The 21,648-nt window shown below is 37.6% G+C and overlaps 2 protein-coding genes across 2 annotated transcripts; one reads left to right on the plus strand and one right to left on the minus strand.

The window, feature by feature from the left end:
- The first annotated feature begins 175 nt into the window (after positions 1–175).
- mars1 (methionyl-tRNA synthetase 1) lies at positions 176–15,473 on the plus strand. Its single transcript, XM_032549379.1, is given in 23 exon segments — positions 176–430; positions 1,656–1,746; positions 2,326–2,404; positions 2,488–2,619; positions 4,132–4,207; positions 4,311–4,486; positions 4,955–5,064; positions 5,233–5,349; positions 5,427–5,445; positions 5,447–5,631; positions 6,625–6,826; positions 7,749–7,823; positions 8,035–8,205; positions 8,529–8,624; positions 9,332–9,449; positions 9,640–9,853; positions 11,762–11,893; positions 12,019–12,123; positions 13,078–13,273; positions 13,802–13,873; positions 14,148–14,174; positions 14,427–14,546; positions 14,903–15,473. Coding segments are annotated over 23 exon segments (2,766 nt in total). The 5' UTR covers positions 176–327; the 3' UTR covers positions 15,053–15,473.
- A 179-nt stretch (positions 15,474–15,652) lies between these two features.
- Positions 15,653–19,429, minus strand: ddit3 (DNA-damage-inducible transcript 3). The gene is made up of 4 exons (XM_032549380.1): positions 19,294–19,429; positions 17,981–18,042; positions 17,394–17,602; positions 15,653–17,280 (listed from the first exon to the last, which is right to left on the minus strand). The coding sequence occupies exons 3-4, from the start codon at positions 17,547–17,549 to the stop codon at positions 16,501–16,503; spliced, it is 936 nt and encodes a 311-aa protein (XP_032405271.1). The 5' UTR covers positions 17,550–17,602; positions 17,981–18,042; positions 19,294–19,429; the 3' UTR covers positions 15,653–16,500.
- Between the last annotated feature and the right edge of the window lie 2,219 nt (positions 19,430–21,648).

Genomic DNA, 21,648 nt, shown 5'->3' on the forward strand with positions numbered 1-21,648 from the left:
TATGAAAAGTCTTACCACCCGGCGGTGCTAACCTTAAAACACAAAACAAGTCAACCTAATAACGTGACAGCCATATTGACAAAAAGGATTATGGGAGATGTAGTCCTTTGACGGAACTAAATCTGCTTCTGTAAAAGGCACAAAGACGGCCTCAAAACTACATTTTCACCATTTTTGGCAAATCTAATAGCGCTTGCATCAGCGTGGACGGCATACGCCGGCAAAGTTAGTTCCAGAGTCACCTGTCTTCTTCTTTCAGAGAGAAATAAAAAGAAAAACAATAATCCAGTGTACAGTTTAGTAGCAAGAGGAACTGCCACCGGCCTGATGGAGTTGTTTGTTAGTGAAGGCAACCCGCATTGTCTGAAGGTGTTAGCTGCACTGGAAGTAACAGGAGTTCAGTGCGGCGTTCAGTTCGTCAACCACGAAGGTAAAGCATAGTTATGATATTTCGTTTTTGTTTATGTGACTATATGTAAGTAATATACTCTATATTTTGTCAAAAATGTGCTTCAAGTGCGACTGAGTGCTGAAACGTACAGCTGTGACTGTGTAAGGAGAACCGAGCTAGCAGCGTAACTAGCCCCCATTAGGTGCTCAGTGTATGTCAGTGTCAGAATGAATGAATGGAGTGAACAGGTCGTGTATTTGTGAAGCAACTAGAAAACTCTCGCATCCCTGATGTGTTTGTTTTGTTGTAGTATTCATATTCACGAAGAGTCAAGTTCCCTTTTTGTGTCATTCATAATAGCAGTTAAGTTGTAGCTAAACAGATTCTGAGTTTAAAACAGTAACAAGTTGATTTTGATTTGTTTATTATAACCTGTGGAACTTTTCTCTACAGATTTGTCTCCATTTACTTGCTTGTTGTGGTGGAAAAGAATATATAATTGATATAAAGAAGATGAATGTGTATTTATTAATTATTTTTTATTCTAACAGTCTGTCTTTTAATTATGGCTGAAATCAAATAACTATATAAAAAGTGAGCATTTGTATATGTGATATTTAAAAGAAGGCTTTAATTGGATGTTGCAGAGCTAGAGCTGTTGAGGTTCTTTTTGGGTGACAAAGATGGACAGGATCAGGAATGAGTGCATTGGAGGGCTTACGCTAGATTTTATGAAGATAAAGTCAGAGAGCTCAGACTGAGATGGTTTGGACAAATTCACAGGGAAGACAATGATTAAATCGGTAGAAGAAGCCACATGGGACGTAGTTAAAAGAAGACATGAAATTTGTTGCTGTGAGGGTTAATGATTCAGTTGAGAGGACAATAAAGAGACAGAGGATTCTCTGTAGCAACCCCTAAGGGAAAAGCTGATAAAATAACTACATATTTGATGTAGCTAAATGTGTAAAATTAGAAGAAAAAGATTGCAAAGGAAAACTTTAAAATAAAGAAAAATATTGATGTATCAATAATTTAATACACTTCTTGCACATCTATATTTAGCAGATATGATTTGAATTACTTGTCATACATATGATCTTATCAGTTTGTCTAATCAATGCTTAGAAATTTTGGTAAAACTTTCTTTACAGTACTGCTTTGAACAGATGGATCCCCTGAGCCACCATTTCCCCTGTACTGTTAAAAAAATTGCCTGTGACATTTTTAAACACATTTTTGATTTTCTCTTTCTTATTTTCAGGGAAGGTGGTGCCTTTCCTCCCCCGTCCAGCTGTGCCTACTCTTTTTCTACCCAGTGGGCAGCACCTTTTCAGCTCCAACACTATTTGCAGGTGAACTAAATTATGCAAATATCTGAGGTCATTTATCTTTGGAAGAACTTTTTAAATTGAATATTTTGAAGTACACAGTAGGAACTCCTTTGGGTTCTGGGTAAATTTAGCAGATTCAGTTGAAACCAGAAATGTTATACAATGTATTTTATTTTCTGGCTGTCTGATGTTTAATCAGACTGAACCTTTTCACCTTTCTCCTGACACAGCTGGTGTAACAGAGTCGGGTTTCTAGGCTGCTTATGTTGCTGACCTTTTTCAGCTCTATTCATAAGTCAGTAGGACTGGGTTGTAGTTTTATGGACATTTGAAAACATTGACTAAAAACCACTTTCTAAATTTTAGAAAGTAGTTAAGATAAATTTAGCCTTTATCTTCTGGATCATTTTCTGAAGATTTTGCTTCAATACTGGCTTCATAATGTTTGTTACTTATGATGCCACCAAGTTTTTTTAAGAGGTCCAGTACCTACTACAGCAATCCCCACCTCTTCTTGTCTAGATGAATTTTATTTTTATGCAATGTGTGCTCTCCGTTGTAATTTTGTTGCTGAATGAGCTCCATGTGTTTGACACACAGGTACCTGTTTGAGTTAAATGGACCAGAATCCAGTGATCAGTGCAATCAGTGGCTTGAGTGGGAAGCCACAATTCTCCAGGTAAATTAATTCTGTTTTTCAGATTCATGTTAATGAATCTCAGCATGAAGGTAAAGAAATAATGCTTTACTTTAATTTCACAGCCTGCACTGCTACGGGCTCTTCACTTGGCAGCGCTTCAGGGAAAAGGGTCAGAGGTTCCCAAAGTTCTCCAGGGTCCCCTAAATGTCTTGGACCAAAGCTTGGCCAAGGGCAGCATGGCATATTTAACTGGGGTACAGTATCAATGCCTACTCCCTCTAAAAAAAACCAAAAAAAAAAACAACAGGAAATCTCAGGTTAAATAATGGAAAGCTTCACCTAAGAGGCTCAAAACAACTCTTCAGGAAATTATTCCTGCCTGTTGCCATCAGTCATTGTAACCTTATATTTTTTTACCTGCTCTTCCTTTCTACTTCTCTTGTTCCTTTTTTTGTTGACGTCAAGTTTCCCATTGTAAATTAGTCTGTTAAATCTTTTTAATGCATCTCCAGACATATTTAAAAACATTTTTCATGCTCCTGTCATCTATGATGGGATGGAAGACTGTAGGATGTATACCTGAATATGCTCTTATAGAGGTTCAGTATGATATTGTTGAGATTACATTACATAATAATTCATTAACAATTAAATAGATGTTTTTTAATCAAAAATTGTTGTGTGTCTTCCAAATTATGCTGCATTCAAGTTGTTTTTGAAGCCCGAGGTGGAAATTATGTCACTTATGAGTCGGAAACATTCTTTGCAAGTTGGAAAACTGAGTTGGTTCTAACTCCCCTTAGCTTCCTCTAGGGGCAACACCACTGTTAAATACTGTATGTCAATGTTTACCTACTTTTTTCAGTTTACTTACCTAAAATAAACAAGCTAGATTAAATTTTTGGAACTGCTTTGATTTTGCCCATCAGAGCAAATCTTGTTCCGCACATTTTGCCTGAACAGCATGAAGAGCAGTTTGCTCTAGAAAGCCTGAAAGGCAGAGATTTATTTTGTGAACTTTTTTATTTTTTTACCAAACAATAGGACGTTATTCTTTTGAACGTATATCCCTTTCATGCATGAATTATGATCCTTTGTGTCAGAATTTTTTTTCCATTTTTTAAAATTTTTTTCTTAAGGCATAAAAACGGTAGGAAATTTTTTTTGTAAAAATAATTTTTTTATTTTTTTTTATTTTTATGTGATCAATTGTAATTTTGTCCAAATACAAAGTTGTTATTTGAAAAATACATCAGTAGTATTGTTCCTTAGGGGTTATCTGATGTCACAATATTTTTTTTACTTGCAAGAGTCGTCTACAGTAGAAGGACGGACCAGGTCTGTTCTCATGCTTTTTTGTCTGTCGGCCATATTGTATTTAACAAAAATAATTTCTTGCATTTGCAGCTGATGGCCAGTAGTTGATGGTATATTTTATGATGCATTAGTGTCAACTTCAGTGGTCTGTGTGCATTTATAACATAAAAATCCACAGGAAGCACAAGAAAATGGCTTTTAGATAGCTGTCCACTGTAGGGACCACTATGCATGAAAGGGATATGCATATAATTTATTTTTCAGATAGATTTTGATGCTATATACTGTCATAAGAATTGTTTGATCAATAATACAAATTATTTGTAGAGAAACTTATAATTGTAAAAAATTTCTTCCCCTATATTTAGCTTCTCTGTATCAAAATATTCTGAAATATTGTGTTTTCGTATTTGAAATAATGTTAATAGTATTGCTTTTCTTTGTTTCAGGAAGCTGTTTCAGTTGCTGATGTTGTTTTATGGGGTGCCCTGCATCCTGTTTTATCCGTCTCTTCTCTAGAATTGAGTAAGTTCAGTTTGTTTAATTTTAGTACGGTAGTTGCAAAATTTCCCCTTCCTTTCCCAAATCTTATTTCCTCTCTTTCCATTTCTCTGTCTCTCCCTTTCAGGTGATCATAAATCAGCAAAGGCTTGGTTTGACCGTGTTGCTGCGGTGCGTGGCTGTCAGTCTGCAGCTCAGAAAGTGCTGCAGGGAAAAGGCCTGGAGGCCATGAAGAGCTACATGCAGAAACAGCCTGCACCTCAGAGCAGAGACACACAGCCATGCAACAGCAGCCCTGCTGAGGTATCTGCTACATCATCACTTTGACTTTTACAAACTTGAGGTGTTCTTACTGAAAAGCATAGATTTGTAGGAACCTCAGAGCTAACAGTAACTGCACATGTGAGTATGCCTCAAGTTAAATTTAAATGTGAGGCTACAAGGATTTGTTTTGCTTTCCCTTTCAAGCCATAAATGTACCATAAAAATAAAATGACTCTTGTGCATTTACTTGTGGTCTTAGGCTTGCTGCTTGTAGCATTTCTACCTATGTGGATAAAAATTGTATTAATAAAATAGCTGCTCAGATTGATTTCAACCTCATCTCAAGTGAAACAGACTTATTCTCTTAAACTTCAACAATGAAATAATAATAGCTCTTTATGTTCTTCATACTTAAGAAGAGCACTAACATCTCAGTTTGAAGAAAATGGACTAACCTTAAAGCCTAATGGTGAGTGTAATTTTCTTTATTTACTGTTTTGGGCTCAGAATGATGAAGGTGAGCGTACCGTTTCAGAAGAGGAGATGGAAGCAGCAGCTCTCACCTGGAGCAAGGATTTAAACGCCTGCTCCTATCCAGCTGAAAAGCAACATCCAGTGTAAGTGATGTAAGCTCAAATATGCTGTTCTGTTTTTCGCTTGTGGCATTGTTTCAAGCTACCTCATTTCTCATGGGAGAGGATGATATAATGTTATTTTGCAATGATCTCGAAGAGCTGGAAAAGCAGCTATCCAGAAACAACTTGTTTTTAAATGTCCCTACACAGTATGCCACAAGAGGGGAACCGGAATGTCCTCATCACCAGCGCCTTGCCATATGTCAACAATGTCCCCCACCTGGGTAACATCATTGGCTGTGTCCTCAGTGCAGATGTTTTCTCCAGGTAAGAATTTAAATACCTTTTTTTTCAAGTTTTACATTCTCTGTTGCACCACTAAGTGTTACTTCATTTTTCCCCAGATATGGCCAGCTGCGAAGGGTGGAATGTGTTGTTTGTCTGTGGCACGGATGAGTACGGCACGGCTACCGAGAACAAGGCCAGAGAGGAAGGCCTGACACCGCAGCAGATCTGTGACAAGTACCATGCTGTTCACTCCAGTATCTACAAATGGTTCCAGATTGACTTTGACTTCTTTGGGAGAACCACCACTGAGAAGCAGACGGAGTAAGTTTTCTTTAGGTGTGCTCTTTAAGGCCCTTGAACAGGAAAAAATGCTGTATTTCAGAAAAGTATGAAAGTTTATTCATGTGAAAAACATTTATTAACATGAAACTCATTAAAACCACATTTTAGTACTCTAATCCTAAAACTGGATGATTGTGATGTGAAGTGGAAGAATCAGCATACTTCCACTTATAATATATGCATAATCATGTATAATCCATGTGATTTTGCACATGGAAAATACATGTTTATTTCCATACGTTAGCTGCCATTTTAGCTTTTGAAATAATGAGTTGTTACTGAGATATTTTAGGAGAAATTTATTAGGATATTTGTCAGTCTTCATTTAAGAAATTATGATTTTGTTTTATTGTTTTTGTACACAGATGTTTCACAAAGATAATCTTTTATGGGAAATTGCATCCGTATGAGGCACTTTTCTCTAAAGAATCTTAGACCTAAATCCAGGTGCTTGTACACCAAAAATGATAACGATCGAACTTCTTGTTTTGAGGCCTTTGCTTTGATATAGAGCAGCTTAAAAAGATATCAAACATCAAGCTCCAGCATGATGTTTTTTAAGAAATAAAAACAGCCCCTTAGATTAAAGACTTTTGACTTGATTCATGAGAAGTGCTGGAGGCTTAACTCTTAGATTTTAGGTTTACCAGCCCAAAACCAAACCATTGCTTTTTTCTTTGTCACTTTAATTTTTAAGTTATTCCCTCCTGTCAATAACTTGACCTCTCCTTTCTTGATGTCCTACTATATAAATGGCTGTATTTTTTTTTTTTTTATAGACTTTGTAAATTTACATTTTAATATGCAGCAAAGCTTATGTAACATGCTAAATATTGAAACTGGTGTGACAAGGGCTCATCCTGACATTAACCAGTTGTCGCATACTTAATCCACGCTTTACGTTTTCAAGGATCTCTACATTACTGACATTTTTCAAGAAATCATTCAACTGGCCCTTTTCCTCTGTCTCAGGATCGCTCAGGATATATTCTGGCGACTCCACAAGAATGGATTTCTTGTTGAAGACACGGTGGAACAGCTTCGCTGTGAAAACTGTCAGCGCTTCCTGGCTGACCGCTTTGTAGAGGGAACGTGTCCCCACTGCAGCTATCCAGAGGCTCGCGGTGATCAGTGTGACAAGTGTGGGCGCCTCATCAACGCCGTGGAGCTCAGGGTGAGTGGCTGTGGAAGGTTCAGTCCAGTATAACTTTTCCTTGATCTGCTTTTAAGAAAACACATTTTTAATAAAACATAAAAAGAAATGACATTTCTTTACATTCACACTCATAACAATAATATATATTTTATGCCTGCTACCTTGTGGCTCTTCTCTTAATCATTAAAACCTAGATAGATTCATAAATTCTGTCTGCATTAAAAGTGAAAATAACCAGAAAAAAAACACACCCATTTTAAATGATAGGAAGGTTTCTGACTATCTTTATAAACATTCAGTGTTGTTACAGAAAAGAGGATTGCAATAGTGATGTTAGAAATTAAGCATATGCATCGTCATAGGCACCGACAGTCAGCATTATAAAAAGTACATGAAATTCCAGTTAAGTACATATTGTGAAATATGTTAGTTGGAATTCTATTTGTTTGATTTTGTTTATTTTGAATAAATTATGTTCATTTTATTTATGCTCTGTCGGTAATACTAAAAACCTGTAGTTACAAGAAATTAGAACTAACAACAGAATCTTTGTGCTGAAACTCAAATTTTGTCATTGTGGCTTATTTGAAACTCAAATTTCTCCTTTTTCAATTATTAGAATATAATGAAATAACATAAAAAATATTTTAGTTTTACTGTAAAAGTTGTCATCTGCAATATTCACATACAGCTCAAGTCAACTTTTTATTTTAAATACAATATTTTTTGTCTTTTGTGGAAAAATCAGTGTATTTATTTTTTTCATTTTGAGATGGAATTATGTTATATGTTGTGCTATTTGTTATTGGAGGCTTGTTTGTGCTGTGGATCTTCTCCAGTAGGATACATAATAAATTTGGAAAACTCAATAAGAAATCTTAAATGCATAAATTATAATATTTATTGATTTTTTTTTTTTTTTTTGTTTTGCTGCTTCCAGGAACCTCAGTGCAAAGTCTGCAGGCAGACTCCAGAAATCCGCTCCTCCAAACATCTCTTCTTGGACCTGCCAAAGGTAAAGTTTTACCATTGCTTTGCAATGCTCCTTCTTGTTTGTTTTTGTAGCTGTACTGCACTTTTAGGTGTGATGAATCAAGACAACTAATCCAGTTTTATGTGTTTAAAAACATTTCATAAGTTGAGTATTTCAGGGGAAATATTCTAAACCTTTACCTTAAAGTTAACATGGTTGTTTATGAATTCACTTTTCTTTTTTTTTAATGCAGCTAGAAACTCAGTTGGAGAATTGGCTAGAGAGATCAACCAGCTCTGGAGACTGGACAGCAAACGCCAAACAGATCACTCGCTCTTGGCTCAGAGATGGACTCAAGCCTCGCTGCATCACCAGGGACCTGCAGTGGGGAACACCAGTACCTCACCCAGACTTTAAAGAGAAGGTTTGCTCTGATTACTTGCAGAGAAATACAGAAAGAGAAACTCTACTTTTCTTGGCTTCTGCACACTGAGCATTTTTTTTCTTTTTTTCTTGTATTCATGTTTGGTTTACACTTTCTTAAATCCTTTGCTTGATTTGCATACTTGAGATGTGTTTTGAGTATTTATTTTTCAAATTTAGAAAACCAAAGCCTTCAATTTATGTTTGAGTAATTTACCTTAAACTTCAGATTGTTTTGAATCTTACCTTGTATAATGACTAAAATATTTAACATTTTATCCACAGTTAATTTCTTTACTGAAACATGACTTTGTTCCTCTGTAGGTGTTCTACGTTTGGTTCGATGCTCCTATTGGTTATCTGTCTATTACTGCCAACTACACCAACGAATGGGAAAAGTGGTGGAAAAATCCTCATCAGGTATCAGACACTGTTGAGCCATACAAAGGACTAACACATAAGCTTGACACAGATTTTTGCCCTCATTTTCACCCAGAGTGGGTCTAATTGTAATTCTCATTTCCCCATGTGGACATTTTTTTTGTACCCTTCAGTTGAACAGCGTGCTATTTATCACCCCATTTAAAACTTAAAGTGAAGCAGATATTGAAATCCCAACCATATTAGTGCACACATGACTGTAAAAGCAGTGAGCTGCGGCAGACAACCTTCTCCTGAAATAAGTGTTAACATTAACAATCTATACCAGCTTTTCTTTCTGTCTTTCTTGCGAAGCTGTGCTCTGCTTCATGTTAAAACAGAACCATTTGACATTTTGTGATCAGACCTCAGTTTGATATTGTAAGCTCAGGACTCGCATAGCTTCCCCATATATACCAACAAGTATCTAACTTGAAGAAAGTGACAAGTCTCAAACATGTTAATGTACAAGTAGATTGAACTGACCCAAACTGTAACATGCTCTGTCTCTGTTAAGCCTCATTCATTCATCTCATCCCTCTTCATGTAAAGCCCTGGGATTGAGGCTTTCTTATGAGAGTGAGATGCCCTGTAAGTGCAGGGGGGAGGTGGCTGGGTTGAGCAGATAAGTCCTCTTTGAACTGGATGATCTCACGATGATCTAATATGATGTCATCCTTAAGATGCAGCGTTATCTCTGCCACCAGGTGGAGCTGTACAACTTCATGGCGAAGGACAATGTGCCGTTCCACAGTGTGGTGTTTCCCTGCTCCCTACTGGGAGCCCAGGACAACTACACTCTGGTCAGCCATCTAATTGCTACTGGTAAGCTCCTACTACCACTGATCAGCTTGATCACTTTATTATTTATTTATGTAATGAGAGTTATGCGAGTATGTAGCTGACTTCGTTGTAGGTTCTTGAATAGTTGTTAAACTTAGAATTGTTGTTACATAATTGATTGCTAAGCTATTGCTGATCATTATCCCTGATGTATGGGTTCTTAACTCCTCAGAATATCTGAACTACGAGGACACAAAGTTCTCAAAGAGCCGTGGTGTCGGTGTGTTCGGTGACATGGCGAAGGACACTGGCATCCCTTCGGACGTATGGCGGTTCTACCTCCTGTATGTGCGTCCAGAAGGACAAGATTCAGCTTTTTCTTGGGCTGACATGGCCCTAAAGAACAACTCTGAGCTGCTCAACAATTTGGGGAACTTCATCAACAGGTAACGGCGACAGAGCTTAGCTACGATCTCTGTTCTCTTATGAACTTTAGCATTCAGCTGAAAGGGAATAACCTCTTTAGAGCTTCAAAATTCAAGTATTTTCAGAAATCCTACTGTGTACATGCATCGCTTTTAGGTCACTCATAGTTATGAGTTATTTTATGTGATATTTTATGTGAACAGAAAGTAGTGCTTAACCAAAGTGGAAAGAAATAGACATGTTTTCAAATTAAAAAAAAAAGTGTGACTAGAATATGTATTCAGCCCCCCTTAGTGATACCCCAAAATATCATCCAGTTCAAACAGTTGCTTTCAAAAGTTACCTAATTAATAAGTGTAGTCCACCTGTGTGTCGTTTTATTTCACTACACCCTGAACACACCATCCCTCCTAAAAAACACAGGGTGGTGGCAGCATCATGCTGTGGGGATGAAGGACAAAACTGAAAAGCTCAAAAACACCCAAAGATTTCAGCCAGAGTTGCGTAGAAACATGCCTTTCTCCTGTCATCGGCCAAGGGTACATCTTGGACCGGTCGCCAAGGCAACCGGTTGTCTGTCTGCGCACGACAGACAACCATGCCTACAGGCAATTTTAGAGAGACCAATTAACCTAACGGTCTTGTTTTTGTACTGTTGGAGAAATAACCCACACACAGGGAGAACATTCAAACTCCATACAGAAAAACTCCAGGCTGACGTTTAAAATCCATGAGCTATTTTTGCTGCATCCAGAAGTGCTACCAACTACACCACCTACAATTCAAATAATTTAAATTTAAGGTTTTGGTTGTAGTGTGTCAAAATGGGGAGAATTTTGATGTACATGAGTGTTTTTGTAAAGCAGTTGTTTTATTCTGCTTTACTTCAATAGTTTTCAATCATTGCCGAGAGAAAAACTGGGGCAATGCATCTCAAGTTGCTCACTCTTCCTACAAGGGTTTCACTTAAAGTAAATATGCAGCAACACTGTCATCAAGTCCAATTAACAACTTGTGTTGTACTCTTTGGGAAAAAAGTCAGTTACATCACTAACTATTACAAGACGCTCACCCTAGTTTTCTAAATTTATTTGGGATGGCGTAATTTAGCCCTAATTACCTCGTCTAAAATGTTTTTTAAAAGATCAATGTTAAATCCCACTTCAAAGATATTTCTCAGCAGCTTCTTTCCAGAGTACCTTGATCTTCAAAATTGGTCTCGGGCAGCAACATTGATGTCTAATTGGCTGCAAAATATCTTGCAGATTGCATCCTGCCTCAGGTGGAAAGAGTTCTGCTAATTCAGAAAAGAAATTCTGACCTTCCCCAGATCCAGTCCCTGAGTCACATCATTAGTGAAAATGCATCCATCTTATACAGTTAACTTTCAGTCAAGGCTGCACTCTGATTGGTGTTTATTAAAAGCATTTAGGGTACAGTCTGGGAAATAATTAGACAAGCAAATATACAATTTATTCAACAGTTTATACATTTAAAAAATAATAGCTGAAGGATCGACAATTTAACTAAACAAACGATAAAATTAATTTTACCACAGTTAAGTGAATCTGTAGCGGCTTTTTTCTTTGGTCTAAATTGCCAGATTAGAGATGTAAAATATTGAACACGGTGTTGCATCAGACAGAAAATAAAAAATCTACACATGAAACTTAAGAAGAATTACTTGCTTCAGATGCGACTGCATTCAGGCAGTACGCTGCATAACTGTACGGCAAGGCGGTGTGGTAGATAAGACAGCAAAATGTATAATTTATACAAGATTAGCAAGTCAAGTAGCATGTCCTTCGCTGGTTTCATCCTCAACTCATTTTTTCCCCCCCTCGATGATTTTCTGTTCATTTCCAACTCAGTTTCTTTTTCTGGCCAGGTCTTAATCTGTTCTGTCTGAATCTTGTTCTCTCTTCCAGGGGTGGGATGTTTGTGACCAAGTTTTTTGGAGGATGTGTGCCTGCGATGGAGCTACAGCAGGAAGACAAGAAGCTCCTGGCTGTGGTGGGCTGGGAGCTGCAGCAGTACATCCAGCTTATGGACAAAGTCAAGTAAGATGTTCAGTTTTACAGAATTCAGTAGTTTAATTGATCGGTTGGGGAGTACAGTTAGATGATGTACATGTTTGAGTGGAGTGCTAATAAGGGTATTTACTCTGTTCGAAATGTTTCACCAGGATCCGCGATGCCTTGAAGCACATCTTGAACATTTCTCGCCATGGTAACCAATACATTCAAGTCAATGAGCCCTGGAAGAAAATAAAGGGAGGAGAGTCAGAAAGGTGAGAAGTTTTACACAAGAACATGTAGTGAAAAATCTACACACCCCTGGTAAAACGAGCATTTCGAGGCTTTACGAAGCAAGATAAATGCATAGAATTTCCTAACTTTTTCTACCTTGCATTAGTTGGAGTTGATTTAGGGGTTTGCCTGGACAGCTGAAAAAAAAAAATCTTAGTTTATGTTTTCTAGAAGACTCTTGAATGTTTTGACTGTTATTAGTTCATGGTTTCATTATCCTTGACAAAACACCCAGGTCAAGGAAACGTGACTGTTGCTGCCTGAAGCACTCAGTCATAACGCCCTCTTACTGTTGTTTCTTTAGCAAATCTAAAGTTTAGCATTGTGGCCCAAAACTTCCGGTTTAGACCAAATTCTGGGACATTTTTGCTCAACCTACTTGTTCTAGTTGACAGAAAAAGCTTCTATAGTTTGGATACAGATTATTATATTGTACAACATAACTATTATATGTTGCAGTTTCTTTATTGTTGCTGTCGGTCTCTTGGCAGCCCTCGTGGACCCTTTCCCATCTCGTTTTAATTTTGGAAATGCATTCGTTTTTGTTGCTGTGATGACCGCCAGTTAGTGTTATTAGGATGAGACTGTTTTTAATTCTTCAGTTGGCAAGCTCAAGTATTACTCTATAAATATCAGAATAACAAGGTGTGTAAATGTGAAGGCTTACATACATTAAGCTTTATCAAATAACCAATATTAAGTATTTTAATTTGCTTTATTTCTCTAATAGTATTTTTTATTTTAAGAACAATTGTTGCATTTCAGTTTTAAATACAAGTAAGTAATTTTTTTTCACTTTTAATATATATATTTTTTACAATTTGCATGAAATTGTGTTATTTTTATCCAGAGTCAGAATCTCTCACCACGTCTATGCCTGTGTTCACATTTCCGACATGTCTGATTAGGTGATGCGAGTTGTTTGTTCTTTTCAGGCAGCGCGCCGGCACCGTGACGGGCGTTTCTGTGAATATCGCCTGCTTGCTGTCGGTGATGCTCCTGCCTTACATGCCAGCGGTCAGCCAGACCATCAGGGATCAGCTCAACGCTCCTCAGACTTGCATCAATACCATGTTGCAAGGCCCCGGCACCTTCGTGTGCGCCCTGAGAGCGGGCCACCGCATCGGCACCGTGAGTGTGACCTTGACGAAAGAGAAAACACGAGTGGCACCTGCGCAGACACATGAATCCGCAGCACTGTTGAAGCAGGGTGATACAATGAGAACGCAACAGTCTGTCACGATTTCAGAACTGTTGAAAGCAATGCGGTTTCGTGAACACACACAATCACACACACACCTTCCAGCAAACAAGTTTCTCTCAGGCCATTTGACCATCTGGGTCTAATTGTGGTGTCTTGTCTGTTCAGACTGTCATAATTGGTGACTTTGGCCTTTATGTAAAGGATAGGAAACGTCACTGAAGACCATGCAAAGCTTATGTAGACACTCCTTTACTCTAGTGCAGTGTTTCATGAAGTGTGACCAAAACTTTGAAAAATCTCTCAGAAAATTATTTACCATCTTGCATAATCCACTTTATTCAAAGATGAGCTATATGAGCCTTGGGCTGAATCGACTTTTTAAAAATTCCTGCATATCTACTCGTTTTAATTTTTGTCTCTCACTGCCTCGGTTCCCCAACCCGTTTCATTCCCAGGTCAGTCCGTTATTCCAGAAACTGGAGGCGGATCAGATCGAGGCTTTGAAGAAGAGGTTTGGTGGACAGCAGGTAATTTGATGTTTATGATGCGTAATGGTCTGAGAGTGAGCTCAAGTCTGGTCATGTATTGATGTAGATTCATCATCATTTATGAAAAGTGAAATAAGAATATATTATGTGTAGCCGTTCACAGACTGTCATCATCTGTTTGAATTTACTCTTAATTGGAGTGACTGGTTTTTTTTAAGAGCAAGATAGAGAGAAAATGTATTTTAAATGCATAAATTATCAATGGTGCATTCATCATATAGATAAAAATAATCCCTCTAATCCTTGCCTCTAGCCTGAAGACGAACCATCTAATAAGAAGGTATTGAGTGGCGTTTGTTTTTGAGTGGGTCCACAATCTGCTGCTTGTCAGTGTAGATTAATGAATTCCATCACTAACTCTAGCAGCTAATGTCTTGAAATGGATCCTTTTTACTCATCTTGGTTTGATTTGTCGTTTTCTAGTTTTATAACTTACAGAATCTCACCAACGCTTTGAGTTTTTAGTCAAAGAAATCAGTAGAAACGATCACTGCAACACCTGCTACACGTGTTTATTTGTTTACACCTTCAGATTACTGCTAGCACTCAGCCCGCTGCAGTTCCTGCTCCTCCCGTTGTTGCAGAGGTGAAGGTGGTCGACGGATCGGATCCCGAGAAAGCCAAGCAGCTGGCGGAAGCTGTAGCCGAACAGGTTAGATCGCTAGCATGCAGCGAAATATTACCAATCCATCAAATTCAAATAGTATCAATAATCTGTCAGTTGGAATAAGATTGAAAGTGCTTTCAGTTTTTTACAAGTATTCTTTATTTTGTTTTTCTATCTTGATTATAAAACTTTTGATTTCTAAAAAAATAAAAGCTTAAACTCAACACAGCGACATTTGATTGTATTTCCAGCTAAAATCATCTTTTGTAGATTTTAAGTTTTTTTCATAGTTATAAAAATTTTATTTTATTTCCTTTTTTTCATTTAAAAATGAATTCTCATGTTGAGTCATTATTTTAGAATAAAATCTAAAATTATCTTCTTTTTTTTTTTTATTACAGGGCGACAAGGTTCGAGCGCTTAAATCCCAGAAAGCAGAAAAGGCTATAATCACAGCAGAGGTTTCCAAACTTTTAGACCTTAAGAAACAACTGGCTCTTGCTGAAGGGAAGAGCCCTGAGCCTGCACCTCAGAAGGGTAAGAAAAAGTGAGAAAGGAAAATGAAGAAAGGAAAGCCAAATTAAGGTTAGAGGAAGGGAAGGCAAGAGTGGAGAATGGGAACAAGATGTACATGGAGAGATGAGGGTATTAGCTTAAGGCAAAGCCGTGACAGGATCTAAGACAATGTGGTGTTGGCACCGAGGACTAATGAAATGCTGGATTGGCCGACGGGGAAATGAAAACACACAAAGAGACAGTCAAATGAATACAGATACAGAAAGGAAGGATTTCTCCAAATCCCTACACCAAAAGAAACTGATTTTATACCCTCCCTGTGTTAAAGTCAGCATATGATATTAGTATTTGGAAGGTGCGTTTGTACGTCTTAAGATGGTTTTTATATCCTTTGGATTTTTTTCTTTGCTACAAATATCTATTGGGATCTATAAAATAAACAGATTAAGAAAAAAAGATGTACTTTCTTTTTGCCTTGGTTTGTGCTTTTTCTATTTAAAAAAAAATGTTGCGCAAAAGAAAACAATTCAAGATCTAAAGTATGTTTAAATTTTTATTGCAAATTTTTAAATACAGTAAAGAAAAAACAATTTTGATGCCATGACTGATAAAATCCATGCATATTTATGAATAGCTTTTTTTTTTTTTTTACTACAATGAGAAATAAACGGTATGTTGGAATATACAGTATAAGCCATACGGTACAATTATATTTACGCGTATATTACAGTTATATAAAAATAGTCATCAGGGTAGAAGATCTAACAATTCTGCCACAGATTCCCATAATAGAAAAGGTCAGCATGAAAAGTATAAGCAGGTTACAGTATTTTATCTAAATACTTGAACAAACAAGCCATGGATTATACAAAGTTTAAAAAAAAAGAAAAAAGTATGAATTTCCTTTTTTTTTAAAAAATCTCTCATACTCACACTGCACTGGGCACTTTCAAAACTTTCCTGAGCTCCAAAACTCTCCAAAAATTGGGGCAAATAATCTCTGTGAGCCAGATCGTAGCCCTTAAAGTTGGGAGTTACAATTTATTGCAATATGGTGGGAATAAGATGACACTGATGTTCTCTCTAGCTAAAACGCCTCTGAGTTATACATACAAATCAGCACCTGTTCCATCCTATATCCTTCCATTTCATGGAACTTATTTTGCATTCCTTAAAATGACATTCATTAAATCTGCTGCATGATTTGCACTTCAAGCTTCCTGTTCTCGTTCAGACATGCTGTTTCTTTTGATTTGCCGCAATGCTGCTGCAGCCCATTCTCTCTGTACCCTCTAGTCTTGACTTTCATTACTTTCTTCACTTCTCTCTGTTTTCCAAAAATCATCACTTATAAAAAAAATTCTTTGGTTTCCATTCTTCTTCTGAAAACATTTTCTAACCATCTCCTTACACCTTTCCCCACCATTGCTTTTTCTAATTGTATAGGACCCGTTTTTGTTATTTATTTCTGTCTCTTTTTCCTTCATTTCCTGGTGTTGACCAGCCTCTCAATCAGAGCTCTTCGTGTCCTCTGGACTTCCTCTCCCAGCCTTTCAATCTCTGCTTTCAAACGCTCATTCTGCTCTGTCAGCTCTTGTACCTTCCGTTCATTCTCTTGCTCTCTTTCTTTGCGACTCTTTTTGGTAGACGAGTAAGATGAGCGTTGCATGGAAGAGGAGAAAGAGGACAAGGTACTGTTAACCCTCTCGCTAGAAGTCCTCTTGCGTTTTCCCAAACGGGAGGACGAATAACCTGAGGGTGAGGAGACAGGTGAAGAGGGAGGAGAGCAATTTTGAGATGGAGACTGGGAAGCTGATGAAGAGCAAGATGGAGAATCTGGCACACAGGGCAGTTCCTCTTCGCTGGCTGAAGGAGATGCAGGATGGGTGTTGTTTGCAGGGTGGTGTTGGTGATAATAATAGCCACTGCTGATCACTGCTCCACTCGGATCCACCATTCCCACTCCTCCTTCACTCAGCAATTCGAAGAACTCCGGAGGCAGCAAGTCGCTGCCGCCTCCTGTTGAGCTATCTGCATTTCTCCTGCTCTCAACCTCCACCTGCCGTTCCTCTACAACAGCTGGACTCATGCAGGAGGACGAAGAAGAAGAAGAGGAGGAGGAGGATGATGAGGTGTGATGCAGAGGCTGGGTGGTGTGGATCTCCTCTGTCGTCCTCTGGACACCTTCAGCCCACGTCTGGTTTCCGTCAGTCAGCCACGTCAGAGAACAACTCTCAAGAACATCCAGAAACTCTGGCTCCTTCTACAACCACAAAACACAAATGTCAAACACATCAATTAAAACCATAAATAAGGAGATGGAGATGTGCAACTATTACTCATCACCAGTAATAGTTTTGTCTCCAAACTACTGACCTCGGTGCATGTGGGGGCACGTGCAAGTTTTGCCCCTCCCGTGTCAGAGCCCAGAATATCCTGCAGGTCCTCATACCACGCCTCCAACTCTGCACCATACAACGGCCCTACTCCAGGGGGGTACGGCGGGAGCAGGTGTAGCCACTCGGCAGTCATCTCGCCAATCAGTCTCAACACACAGACACTCGGCCACACGGTTTACACTGGACCTGGAGGGGAGAGAGAGGCGACCAGACCCAGGAGGGTTAGAAAACAAAGACGGGGCACAGAGCAGCTGCACAATAGATAACTGACATGTCAGAAAGAAGTCTGCAACTTTCATCAATCAGAATTGTTCTGAAGCAGGTTTAATAACAAATGCTGCTCAGCAGTAAATCTATTTTTATCCTATGACAAACCAAGCTAGACAAATATACTGTATATTGTGTAATACACTTAAATCTGTGAAATGACAACAATGATTCTAAAGAAAAGACTGTAACACACACAATTCTGATTCCTTAAATGAACGAAACTGTTCACATTTAAATATAAACAATCCCAAGAACATCTTTACTGTCAAACATGAGTAGGTAAATTTAGTTTACCTTCAGAAAGTCTCTGTTAATCAAGTCTGACAATTTGTTGGAGACAGCTTATCCCAATAATTCTGAAACAAAATACAAGCAAAAGGTTAGATTAAAAATATTTGTATTATCCACGTGAAAATTACCATTTGAGCTACAACCTCAGGCTGGAAACAAAAGGTGCCTGAAATAGTTGGAGAAATAATTTAATACTTAATATGTAAGAAAATACACATATTACCACTGTACAGTATACATATTTTTTTAATTAGGCTGGGCAATGTAAAAGGAAAAAACTTGTAATAATTATTTTCACAATTCTTGTAAACAAAGACCAAAAAAAGATCTCCACTGCGCCCCCTGCTTTTCCCTGCTCTCAAAACATTCAGGTAGATAAACAAGTGGTTTCAGAGGACAAGGAAGCGCTGGAATCTGAGCAGGTTTGACCGTCAGCTCTGCCTTCATTTCTATCTCACATCTGTTTTGTTTTCTCCTCGCTATGAATGTTTTAAACCTGCTAAACAAAGCGATGGTATTGAATCAGCTCGGTTATGTCGATGACATTTGATATGTGGGTAAAGAGCTGAAGTTATTTTACGTTAAACATTGGTAGTGATTAGGCTTGATATTATATAATGAAACCCGTTCATATTATTTCTACAACACATTCAGAGTGACTCCAAACAGATTTTATTAATTGAATGTCATCTAAACATATAAATCACAAATTACACTGATTTTCCTCTTTTAGTTGCGATACATGTCAACTGTAATCCAAGACAATTACGTCATGGAAATAAAAGTCCAGCAGGAGAAATGGGCGAAACAAAAGGAAAAGAAAAGATTGGGTTGGGAAAAAGGCAATTTCATCCAAAAATCTGTTGTCACACTTGGAAGCTCGTTTTATAAATGAGGCGCCAGACTAAACAACCCGCAAATTAAAACAAAATTGCTACTTTTACCTTCTTAATTAAAATTATTGCTCGACCTAAATGTGAAAGATGAAAAATTGCTACGTTTAAAGATCCGTAATAAAGCCGTTATAAATGTCCTTCACGTAGCCATTCCAAAATTGATTTTTTTTTTTTTTTCCGCTTTGAACAAGTTATCTTAAAAGTTGGAGCTTGACAACTTGACAAAGACAAAGCATGAACCAGCTACATACTAATAATGACAAATGAAGACAACTGTTATTCTAAAAATGGCACCGGGATATCAGCCAAAAAACATGCACATTCTCTTTTTTTTTTCTTTCCACCACACCAAGACGACTTGACTACAAGTTCACAAAACACCAAGAAAAACAACAACCATGAACAACAGCCGCCGCTTACCCTTTTTCTTCTATTCGCTCGCCTTCTCGACTGTCTTGAACTCGACTGTAGAGATTTTAGTAAAAATTGGTGATAGCTCATGTTAACCATTGTTCAGTCTTGACGGCTGAATGTGTTTTACGGAAACTCCCGGTGGTGTTTTTATATAGAGGGAGAAGCCAACCGAACTATGCATGGGGAAGTTAGTTTCATAACAACCTAGCAGGGTGAGGAGGACTGGCATCAGAGCGGACCAATCAGAGGGGCGGAAGTGAGAGCTTTGCCTTGGTGATATCCAATAGACTGAGCGAATTTGGCTGTTTGGGCGGGGCTTATAGTTGAGAGTGCTGGCTGTTAACTCCAGCCCGTATAGTTTGTGCGAGCAGCAGCTGTGATGCAGTCATAAGACGGCCAGGACGAATTTGGGGCGTATGGGAGTCACATGAAAGGAATGATGCAATGCTTGGCAACCAATTTCTAGCTGGGGATAACACCAGCAGAATCAGAACATGTTTTATTAAACACTGTTGGCTCTAACAAAAATCTAAAAATATACATATATGCATGGATATCTAATGTCGAAGAATTGCTTTTTCTTCCGGAACATAAAAGCTGAATCGATTATTTTTAAGGCAAATGTTTTGAACGGTTTTTTTTTTTGTTGTTTTTTTTTAATATCATCCAGCCAATCAATTTAGCGCTTACTTGCTCGTGACGTGTTTATTAATTACGTTGCCATCTTGAGTTTTCTGATTTGAGTTGTTTTAGTAAAGTTTTTGTCGCTGACGGCCACACCTGCTTTACCACAGTCTGACATTCCGATAGAAACATCACCTGTATACACCTTGTGAACTGTAACTGCAAAATAACGTCTTTCTTGCGTACAGATGCTTAATATTTGTCAAATATAATAATTTACTAAAATATATCATTATTATAATTTAACAGGGGTGGGCGTGAGCCAGCACCAGACTGTCCCTTATTTTTCATGCGTGTTTTTCTCTTCTTCTTTTTTTTTTTTTTTAGCTGTTGATGATGAAACTCAGTAGAATTCATTACCCAGTGATAGAAACTTTTATTCAATCTTTCCCTCTGTTGCGTGACCATTACTCTATCAGTGATGATCGATTTGTTTAGCTTTTTTTTAAAATATTTTTTTCTTTTTACATAAATCACCACAATACAACTTTAGACTTGGAGGATGGAAACTTAAAATAATTCAACACTTTGTTGACACTAATAACACAATTTTAAGTCATGTTTGGCCATACTTTTTGCTGTATTCAAAGCAACACAATCCTACTTACCAGTTATTTATTTAAGATACATTTTAAGCTTTCTACTAATAAAATAAAAAATACATCTATAGTAAAATAACCAAAATATTACAACATAATTAATAACATTTAAAGTAAAATAGATAAATTGTGTAATAATAATAAAATAAAATATTAAATTGTAATAAAATATTATAAATTGCAAACAACATTGACTTGAAATAAAGTACTTCTAAAATCTTACTAAATGTAATTAGAATATAAGACATTTATATTTAATGAAATAAATTCTGAAAATAAAATCAAATATAAAGTGTTTTATGATGTATTAAATATTTCAAAATATGACAAAATATATATTTTTAATTAAGTTATCATTTATTTATATATGTCAGACATATAATTAGAAATAACAGTCAGATATAATTATTAAAACAATAGAAAAAATGCTAGTGATGGAAAGCTCAAATTTAAGGACAGGTGTAAACTTACTCCCTTGCAGGGCTATACAACACAATTATGTATGTTTAAATGATCTTTTCAGGAAGTTCACATAGTTTGGTAATAATAAAAATATTAACTTACACTGACTAAAATACCAAACAGTAAAACCTATACAGAACATGAGGTTAAAGCCACAAAGTTCAACGAGGTCACTACCTCAGAGGCACAATAATCTATTAATATAGTCAGGTAAAAACAACAGCGGTGACAAAAAAGTGAAAAAAATCGAGTTTCATCATGTTTCACTTTTGATTCTCCAGCCCATTTCTGACACTTTCTACCCTCATCCCAAACTCGCCACATACTTACACACACGCCCCCACCCCCCACCCCCCACACCCACCCACACACACACACACACCCACGCACACACACACACCTACACACACCCCTACACACACACACACCCCAGCGCGCGCTCGGACTGTTTTTTCCACGCGCAGTGAAACGCGCACAGCCCCCATAGCAACAGCGTCAAGTAGCGAATAGAAAGCTCAAATACTGTCTCTAGGACCCGGGTTAAAGCGCTGCAGGAAGCACCGTGAACACGTCACGACTTGAGTGGCTGTTGCCGAGTAGTTCAGCATACTTTCTC

Source organism: Xiphophorus hellerii, chromosome 20 (assembly GCF_003331165.1).
Source record: "Xiphophorus hellerii strain 12219 chromosome 20, Xiphophorus_hellerii-4.1, whole genome shotgun sequence".
NCBI classification, from domain to species: domain Eukaryota; kingdom Metazoa; phylum Chordata; class Actinopteri; order Cyprinodontiformes; family Poeciliidae; genus Xiphophorus; species Xiphophorus hellerii.